Raw genomic sequence first — 11439 nt, 5'->3', positions numbered from 1 at the left:
CGTAGATTACAAAAATGTATCTGGTTAAAGGAATCATACTGGTGAGTATAATGTAATTTTTGTAGCAGAACATGTCCTATTTCCGGCAGTATATAGAATACATTTGCAACCCAATCAGATTATAGAAATGTTATAAATATATTTTATTAATGCCGTTTTGAATATTATTTTTTTTTTTGATATTAATAAATCAACTTCATAAAAACAAAATGCAATAGCCAACATTTACTTGTCATCGTTGATCATTTATTTTTGCTGCAAAATTTTAGGCACTTGCTTTCTAGTATAGGTACATTATCCAGGGTATAGTTTTATTATTGTGTGAGTAGAGTTAAGTAAGTTCAGGTACCTAATATAGTACACTGGGTTAAACACATTAATTAAAACTGGTTAGCTGTAATATGACTATATTATCGTGTGAATAGGTCTTGTACCCAGATTGCCGTCGAAATACGAAAGAAACAAAATGTTATTAATGTATGATTTTTATAACGTAATATTATTATGGTATTATTGTACACGATATAAAAACGTAGATTTACGGAAATCCGGCGCGGTGCGTATCGGAACACGATCGTCGCATCGGCATTGCGATGAGCGTACGACCAGATGTGGTGCATATTTTAGATGAGCAGTTCGTTGAGCGCCTTATCCGAGTCAGACGCGATGGATATGGAAACGGTGGGCAGTTGGAATTGTTTCATGTGCCGCTGGTGGACGGTGCTCTCGGCGCCGCCGGCACTGACGACGTTGGCGCAGACGCCACTGGCACAGACGCCGCCGGCAGTGACGACGTTGGCGCATACGCCACTGGCACAGACGCCGCTGGCACTAACGACGTTGGCGCAGACGCCACTGGCACAGACTCCGCCGCCACAGACGCCACCGCCGCCGCGACCGGAGGACAGTGGCAACGAGAACTGCTGGTAGTTGGCCCAGCCACTGTAGTCGTACTTGGGCAGGAAGTCCGCGCTCTGGGCCTTCCGTATCGGCCTCACCGAAATACCGTTTCGGACGTGCGCGTCCTGATAGACGGGACTGATGTAGATGGCCGAGTTGACGCGGGACCGGGACCGCAACAGGTTCCGGACGCGCCAGTCCAGCGGATCGGCCAGGCCGCAGCGCATCAGGTGTCTCTGGAAAAATACCAACGAGCGCAAACGTTGCGGTTCAATAAACCATCGAAAAAATGTAAAAATAATAATAATATAATATTATCGTGCGGGACGGCGACACCAGCTATGATATAATAATAATTATTACAATATAATATTGTACGGAAAAAAACGTGTACAAGTGCGGCGAGTGACATTGTTACTGGCTTAGTTTTCTCCAACCATATAATATTTATAGCTTTTATTTTTAATGGACAAACAGATTTCATCGTAATAATTCCTCTGCTATCAACGGTTCAAATTATTTTAAATTTCCGGTTTGTTGACACCATTACAGGAGCAGTAAAACGCTTCAGTCTTCAACTTTGGGGGTGGTTATTTACTTATTTCTGGATGCAAATTGGATCTAGTCATTACGTCTTGGGAATCATTTGTGAGCTGAGCACTCCCCGATGCCGTCTCCGCCTATAAGAATGGTACTCGTGTATATCACTGTATTGTAAACTTGATCTTATAATATTAGCACAAGTGTTTATAAGTAAACTTTGATTGTTTGCTAGTTGGATAGGTAATAACATTGACGAGTTGATTGCTAGATTATTGACACTGGCAGTGCGGTTTGTGCATTTAAACTCATAAGAAACGGCACAATTTTGCTTTATATCATATCACGTGCTCTAAAAATGTGATATATTGAGTACCTAGGTATTAAAAAGTGTTTACTTACAATTATTCCGGTCGCAATAAATTATCTAAACTTAGCGACAGGAATTAATTTAGGATCAGTTGGAATAATCTATCCTGAGTTATTCATAAAAACCAATAAATACCAGATTTATATTATTTATTATCAATTAAGTTTCAATTATAAGATGAAAGTACCGACCTAATCAACAACTATTAGCGGAACATCAATTCAATTGCTAAATATTAACTATAGTCTATAAAATAATACATACTTATACGGCTATACCTACGCGCTAAAAATACGTTATAGTTTAATAAATTATATCTATTCAAGACTGTTTTAGTATTTGGCACATTTTTACACTATGGTTATTGATCTAAGTTTTTAAGTTTTAAAGCTTTACTTAGTAAAGCACTCAATAAGTAAAATGTTCAAATGTCATATTATAATATAAATGTGTTGACTGTATATTTGTATTAGGCACTGTTACGCTTTATGATTTAATGTCTTTATCGTACAATGATTGTCAATAATTTTAACAGGTATTTTATTTGTTCAACATTTTAAAATTCACCTTGCTACGATGTTTTATTTTAAACTCTTGTTTTATATTGTCTGACAATATTTTTAGATTATTTTTTCATCAAGTGTCCTAGCATATTTTTACCAAAATGAAAAAGATGTCTATCAGTTTGAAAAGAGAATCAATTTTAATGTTGTGTGTTTATTCATAGTTGTCATAGTAACCTGACACTGTAAAAAGTGACACTAGTAAAAAAAATAATATTTTTTATAATAGTAATAACAATATTATGGGGCTATGGTTATTTTTCGAATAAACATCTATTGACTACAACATTGTCCATAAATTATTTATTTTTATATCTACGTAATTCGTTTATAGTTTCTTTCCATATCATCTGGATCATATTATAGACAATAGTCAATGTTATAATCTATTAGTATTCAAATCGGCATTTATAATATTATAAAGGTTGATAATAATACATTTGTAACATTTCACAATTGTTAACATTTTCTGTATACTTATATTAAAATGTACCTAGGTATGCTGGATGTTACAATTGTGATGTCTTACCTACATACAAATTTAGAAGGTTATAAAATGTGATATATATATATATATATATATTGTAATTTAAATTTTTTTATTTACGATTTACCTATAGTAAATTATACAACGAGCATGTATATTATTATTTCTTTGATTTTTATTTATTCGTTTAACTCAACAATCAAGTAATGACAATAGACTATAGAAAATTAGAAACATAATATTAATAGATATTTATGGCCAATTTTTTTTTGATTATTAACCATAATGGATTTATTGTTTATTGACTTATATAAGCATTTTATGGCTTTATTTTCTAATAAAGAGCTGGATTTAATTAAGTTAATTAAATAATTATAGGGTAATGGCATAAAGACCTTGGAGTCTATATAGTTTTACTACACAGGAAATTAAAACTAAGAGTCTAGAAAACGCAAAAAGCCATTTTAACAGTTTGAGAATTGATTAGTAAGAGACTTGTGTTGTATCCTTGTTTTCATTTAAATGACTCACTAAGTAATCCAGCTAAATTTTAAAGTAACAATTTGTTTACTTTAATACAATTTTAGGCATTTTAATATTTTAAACATTGTAGATGAAATAGTAAATACAAACTATAAATAAATATGATTATAAATGTCATGGTATAAGATTTTGATTACCAATTGAAAAATAATAATTTACATGGTAAGTAATTATTGTTATTTAATATTTGAATATCTACCACATATTCATATCTAGATAATATTATATTGGTTTTTATTTAAAACTCTAATTTTATTTATATTAAACAGACAATATATTTTATACTTTTATACTACCTACACATTAGATTTTTTGGTCGTTTTAGAAACTAATTTGGGGGATAAGGTACCTAGTTTATGAAGTTTTATAAATCAGTCTTCTTATTTAAAAATATGAATAATTTTATTAAAATAAACAGATAGAAGTTGTTATACATTTATAATAAGAAAGAATAGGATTGATAAGTAGGCGTTTTTTAATAATTAATTACTACTAAAATTATTACTTATAGTATTAGGCATTAGGTATACCTTTAGTATACTGAAAATAATTGTATTATATATGTATAGCCATATAGGTAACTATATACCTAAGTATGTAACACAAAAGTATTCGACCCTCACTCGAGTATGTTTCTTGGGTCCATTATCTTCTTGAAGAATAAAAAAAATAAAAAGTATACATTTCGATTAAACATTTTCAATATATTTTAAGTCATCTCAGTTATCGGTTACCACCATCATAGTATTGGCAACACAATGGAAAACTTTACAACAAAAGTTTGTTTTATACTGTATTATACTATCACCACACACTATTTCAATACACCGCAGAACTACTTTAGCCTGCTAAAGTTTTGGTAGCTCAATTAAAACACCTCCTTAAGCTTCAATGAATGATATGTTGACTTATATAGGTAGGAACCAAGTTGAACATTTTATTTCACCGCAAAATGTTACTTATATGTGAGATATGGTTATACGTTTATCTGTGATATAAATTAGGTAATGTGTATACATACTATTAATACCTAAAAGAGTTACAAGGTAATTAATTAGGTACTATAATTATCAATCAACACTAAATACATTATTTTATCAAACTAAATAAAAATAAAAATAAAAAGATATCTACAACTAAAATGAAAAATAAACACCGTGCTTTTAGCGTAGATAGTATGGTAATTCTATGAACCGTAAAATCTGTCAATTACATTTACCTAATCATGCTATAAAGTTGTCCGATTAAACCGAATTCTGTTCAAAACCCTTTCCCTGTCATTCTTGGCAGATTTTACAGTACACAATGCATATGTCTTATACAATATAAAAGTATAATATTTATGCATATAAAATATAAATACAGTGAAACCTGTTTATAACGGACAGCCACAGCCACGCGTGACCATCAAAAGTGTCCGTAATTGACAGATTTCCGTTATATAGACAGCTTTCTACCTTTTGCAATGGAATATAACCTAATTTTTTGCCGGGACATAACCCCATTGTCCGTGCGAGATATAGATGTCCGCTATATATACAGGTGTCTGTTAAGACAGGTTTCACTGTATATTATACTGTATATTGCGTATGTGTACTTGTATATACAAATAAAAACCAATAATCGATCAAATACAAATCGCAACGATCGCGTGAAAACCACAGTATCTGGTGATGTGTCGCAATTATTATTAGGTAGGTATTTCTTGTCTTGGCATTTACCATATGTATACTTAACGGTTATTCGGACGACGCCGCTCTATGCAGCAAAGCAAACCGACACGTGCAGTCTCTGGGATGTACGTCCGGCGACGGAGGTGAATATTTGAAACAATTGTCCAAGATGCAGCAACTGCTCTGCTGTTATATGTAAAAATAAAACAGAAAAACACACGGGAAAAATAAGCAACCATGTTCTATAAGTGCCATGCGAAACGAAGCTGGAAAGGGCAGTCATGCACATGCAACTAGTGATGTCAATTTTCAAAAGTATTGGGTAATCACTAATCAGTATAATTTTATAGTATGGCAATCGATGAAAATACAAATTAAAGTGAAAGTCATCACTCACCGTAGATACCAAATAGCAATCAACGGTATATTTACTAAAGTTATCTCATTAATATTGAACATACAGTCAAGGAGGTTACCAAAATTGGATGTCTTCAATAAAGATTCGTTTTTTAGTATAAAAGAAAATTACTTAAAAAGTATACTACTATAGTAATAAAGAAAAAGATGTTACAATCATTTTCTCAATTGTTTATACATACCTATAACTAATTTGTTTTAGGTCCTTGACAACTTAATCATAATATTTAAAAAAATAGAAAGAATAGGTACCTACGGCTTTTTTGTAAAATAGGTGTTAAGTGTACCTTGTCATTGAGAAAGTCACTGTAAAGTATGTATTAAATTTGAATTCAATGATAAATACTATTGGTAATCACTGTCCACTGATAATTAAATATTTTGAGCGAAGACGATCTGTCAACTTATATTTTGATTTATATTTTTATGATATATTTATAATATGTATATTATAGTTATTTATTTTACTATGTATTAAAATACGGTTAGTTGAAGTCATTTTTGCGAAATAATTATATTTCAAAATGAAATGTCATTGTGCTTATAAAATATAATAATAATAACAAACGATAAAAGTTTCAAATTTAAACAAAATAACCTATTTTTTACTCTCAAAATTCTTTGTTTTGACATATGTTACAAGTTTGAACAATAAGCTTAAGTAATAAGTAAACTAAAATAATGACATGAAAATAACAGAGTGAAGAGGCCTCCCCGTAGAGGTACTTCATAAACAACAAAATAACTAAAATCATTATACTTCGTTTGAATATCTAATTTCATACAAATTTAAACTTAAAATTTCTATAAAAAAATTATATATTTTTTAGATTTTTTGGTTTCAGTTCTAAATTTTGAATCCTCTTATGTAATCATGTGTAAAAATCGTGCCCATGTGTTGGATGAAAACTTATGAGGAACCTTGTATTAAATTGTAATGCTTTTTGACGAGTGAAATTTTAATAGGTGTAAAGAAAAAATCTAGAAATAAAAATCGAAAATGTCAAACGTCTATAAATAACTCAAAGTCAACATATTTTTTAAATTACACTAAATATACAAAATTTTAATATAAACATTTGGTGAAAATTTTCAAGTATGTACGGTTATTTGTTTATGAATTACAACAAACTAGAAAATCGATTTTGTTGAAAACTGATTTTATGTAAAAATTCTCATTTTTTCTTAATATTTTTTTTTCTCGATTTTTTAGAAAAGTACTGAGAAGTTTCTAAAGTACTAATTAGGTTCATTTTCCTAACAGAGAAGATGCTGAAATGAAAATCTAAGCATTCTTTCTACTATGTATGAAATAGCACACATCATTGTAAAATCAATATATACTTCGATCCGCTCAGAATCTTAAATTTAGACCTAACTGAAGTAAAGTAGAATACCTTGACTAATTACTCATATGCTTTGACATCTGATATTAGAAAATTGGGCAATGTGTTGGTATTAGAGTCAAAGCAAACAATACGCTTGTGTGATAATCTATTGAATGTGATCATTAAAATATAAATTATTATAGGTACATTATAGAATAATGCCAAAGTCACAAACTGGACTAATGATGATATGATAAAAGATGCAATACTGATACTTCGAAATTATACAGAACTGGAGACCAATAAAGAAAAATGAAATGCATTTTATTTTGTTAAGATAATAGTATAATATCAAGTTTGTTTGACACTACTTTACAAAAGTACTTAAGCCCCCCCCCTCCCTCTATTGTAGGCTGTTAAAAATATAAACAGTTGCTAAAGGACTCAATTTTTACGTCTAATTTGAAGCTACCGGTGAATAAACTAAATGTTACACATTTTAAGAATTATTTGTGTCATAAAAAATATCTTGTGGCTTGTGCGTGGAACTCCTAAGGTAACATAAATATGTTTTGATAAGTTTTTTTTTTAAAGTTTTCATTTATTTTTATCTGTTTGAAGACACGTTTTATAGAAAAAAAACCACTTTGAGTGTAAGTAGTTTTGGTTGAAAAACGGATCTATAGATGGTTCATGGGGGTGGGGAGGGGGGGGGGGGTCAAAAGTAAAACACTCCTTGTACACGATTACAATGAAAATATATTAAATAAAAATAAAAATACACCGACATGATTGAATTTCTCGTTTTTAGGTATTTTTCACGGAATAATAATTATACTTGATATAAATAACGTAGGTTTCAAAGTTTTAAAACACGCACTCTCCAGAAAACCACCACATGATTCTTATTTTTTTCTCTTGTGATTTATATTTTAGTGATTTGAACAAATGTACAAGTTAGTCTAACAAGTTACAGGTAAAGTCGTATAGTTTTTTAGCCACTCAGTGTTTATTTCAACTGAAAGTTGAAACCTATAAAATTAAACTTTATATTATTTACATAAAACTCTTGTCTCATCGCACTACTATATTGACGCTGTTAAGGATAATTTATTATTTACCCTAACACAGATACTCTTAATTAAAGATTCAAATGTCACGGTTCTCTAGGACTATTGTGTACATACACGATACACACTATCATAGAAACGTTCTACGGGGTACAATTGAACACGCGTTTTTAACCTATAATTTAAAGGTATTAATATTATATTTGGTATACGTATAATTTAAAATGATCATATCAAATTTTCTTTATCACTAAGGAAAAAATTAATTCAGCGGGCAAGAATTTAGGTTTAGTAATACGACTACCTATCGAATTCGCCCCAACCAATACTGCAGTAATATATTAATTATTATACTTATACATCATCAACAAACACACTATAGGTCATCGAACGAGCTGACAGCTATGTACATTCGTAAGTTACAGGATGGGTCACGATAATTATAGGTCAAACTGAACTGGTTTTTCTCAACGCAGGATGTGAGTGGAGACAGGGGAGGTCTGGAAAAGTCCATACGATCTGTCAGATTATGCCGTTTAGGAGAGAGTCGTACTACGCGTGCTCATATAACAAAATGCGATATGACTGTATAAGAGCTGAAACTGTAACAATTTACGAAGTCTTAATTTAGTGCGTTCCCTCTAGTTCTTTGGACCGACTTGCTTTGTGCCATGAACATCATAATATATTCGATTTTCGTTGAAATAGTTGTAGGTATGTAAATAATATCCCGACTTATGTCCATTTGTTTTCAACTCAATTCCCGTGACCCACTCAACAAATTGGTCCAAAAAGTTTAAGAAAACGAGATGAAGTAAGACCATTGATGCAGTTTCAGCATTTAGCACTTATTGCGAATTTACAGAGAACGACATAAACGAAGGTAATACGAGTACATCTCTACTAAACGGTATTATCTGAAAGGGTCGAATGAGCTCTTCCAGACCTCCACACTTCCATCCTGCGTAAAAAAAACCTGTTTATATTCCCTATATACACATTATTATATACAAGCTGTGCAACCCGACTTCACATGGGCAAAAAATGAACAAACATATGGTGGAGTGCAATGGAAAATCGTTATTTTTTTTACAGACTTTTTATTGGTACCCACTACCCAGTCATTATTATAAAACTAAAAGAAAAAATTAAGTTATTACCCAAACAATATTGACGATTTCTCTAGCTGTATTACCCGACTTAAAAAAAGTTTTAAACATTTTTTTTTTTTAAATTGTATTTTATTGGGCAGATGGCGCAACTGGGGATTTTTTATTTTATTGCTCAATATGCCGTGGACAGGATTTGGCTCCATAACACTATGCTTATAACCTGCTTTGTAGTGTGCAGTTTAAATTGAAAAAAACACCGTTGGAATCTGTTTGATATTTCCGAGATTATCCTAGACATAAAAAAAGGCACATAGTTATATAAAGAAACTAGATGCTACGGGCCATAACAAATTAGATAGGTATCATTGCAGTTGTACTAGTTTTGTGCAGTAGATACGCATCCCTTTCACCTCCGGCTTACATCGTAGTTCTCCACTTCTCATTTGTAGATTTTGTTCTATGTTATATATGTATTTATATGATTGACAGCCAATAAGAAGTGAAGAACTATGATAAAGGTGAAGTAAAGAGTGGAGGATGCGTATCAAAATACTGTGATGATACCTATCTAATTTGTCATGCTACGGGCCATGGAAGCTAATGCTTTGTTAATTGTTATTGTTAGGTTAGGTTTTTGTAATTCTTTTAATCTTGATTGTGGACCCCGCGTGTTGCGTACGCCGTACGTATAAGTGTATAATTTAACTCCAAACTCAAAAACACCAAACCAAAACACACGTGTTCAAACTTACAGTACCCTCCCCCACAGTAAAAACCACCCAGTGGTCTAAGACGTTGTCACGGGTTAATTAATAATAATAATAATAATAATAAAAAAAAATGTATTCTTATTAATTAATTTAATAACATTTTTAATTAATATATTATATTATTATTATAGTTTATAGTTAATTAAAATTAAGAAAAATATTATGTTGATAAAAATTTAAATTATTACAAATATAGGTGGTTAATTAAAATGTTTAGCTATTTCACTATTTCAGTTACACTCTGTACATATGTATACACTTTGGTATAAAACGAAACATTTTCATGGAGTTTAAACAACCAGATTTTTTTTCAAATTAAATGTACGTCGTTTAAAGAGTACTTGTATTAAATACTTATAATTAGAAATGCTCTGTCCTGGTGGCTGGAGCTTAGCCACCTCTTATTTGTGCCACTGCAGTATATCCGCATACACAATGAATATAGTACCTAGTAGAATTAATTTGCATTATAGTTCCATAGACCATAGCAATACAAATTCTGATTAGTAACGTTAAATTTACGAAAATTATGAAAACCACAAGTTACCGTATTTAGGAAAAATATATATATATAAAAAAAATGGTAAAACGATCATAAAGTTTAATAAGTAGTAATTACAGATTTTAGACTGACTTACTGATGCAAATAATTGGTATATTTTTTAAATATATATTTTCAAACTTTTTATAAGATGTTAATAACCTTTATACTGAATATACATAGGTACTAAATCATATTAGTATAATGATTCATACGTCATACGTAAATAAAAATTATATGCATATTATATATATGAACATATTTCATATCACACACAATATTTACTTATTATATAATGAGTCCCTCACTCCCTCCAAGTTTGTCTTCGGTAATGACTGATTTCTAAAATACCAATAACGTTTGTTTCAAAGAATTTGTTATTGAATTACTACAAATTCTTTTAACAGCTGAAATTCTAATAATTATGTAAATATAAGTTAGTTGATTAGTTATTGAATCGAAACAATAAATTGCCATCAGAAATACAATATATTTATGGACACAATTAAACATGTCTAATAAAGTAATGAATATGATGTAATTTGGCAACGAAAAAGCTTATAGTCATATTATAATGGATTTCGTTTACGGGAAATGAATGATCTAACACATGAATATGAATTTGGTATTTGAATAATGGGCCGTATTCAAAATATACCTTGAGCTTACAAAAGTGTATAGTTAAAAACGTAAAGAACGCAAAGAAAAATCTAAATTATTATGAGCGTACTAATTTCCTGGTTTATGTGCGAGTGTACAATTAAATATAATCTTAAAATGATTTACTATGTCCTATTGCTTAATAAAATTTGATATGTTCAAATTAACTTTCCTCTAAGTTTGAACGACTATTTATAGCCTTATAGGTATACATCAAAAGAAAACATGTTATATAGGTAATTGAATAGTAGACAGCATAAATGTAATTAATTAATTTAGTTTCAATTAAATCACACATGGATTTTACCTCAAGGAGAATAATAATTTTATAAAGCCAACAATGGTAACCGTGGAAACGAAAGTTGCGACGGACAAACTTAACGGCCGGCATACTGAGTATTTGATATAAATTATGGATTTTAATTTTTATTTGATTATCGTAGTAATAGTATTCTTGTCCCTCAC

General features: G+C 30.5%; 1 protein-coding gene across 2 annotated transcripts in view; it reads right to left on the bottom strand.

The window, feature by feature from the left end:
* Positions 1–478: 478 nt before the first annotated feature.
* The window catches only part of LOC100569598, a 65094-nt gene continuing 54133 nt past the window's right edge, over positions 479–11439 (bottom strand). For both annotated transcript variants that reach the window (XM_016801331.2, XM_016801329.2), the window contains exon 7: positions 479–1136. In XM_016801331.2, the coding sequence (XP_016656820.1) occupies positions 624–1136 (513 nt within the window). In that variant the 3' untranslated portion in view covers positions 479–623. The remainder of the gene's footprint in view (positions 1137–11439) is intronic.

Source organism: Acyrthosiphon pisum, chromosome A1, assembly GCF_005508785.2.
Source record: "Acyrthosiphon pisum isolate AL4f chromosome A1, pea_aphid_22Mar2018_4r6ur, whole genome shotgun sequence".
Classification (NCBI taxonomy): domain Eukaryota; kingdom Metazoa; phylum Arthropoda; class Insecta; order Hemiptera; family Aphididae; genus Acyrthosiphon; species Acyrthosiphon pisum.
Note: the sequence above shows the minus strand (reverse complement) of the source record. Positions and strands in the feature narration are given on the sequence as shown.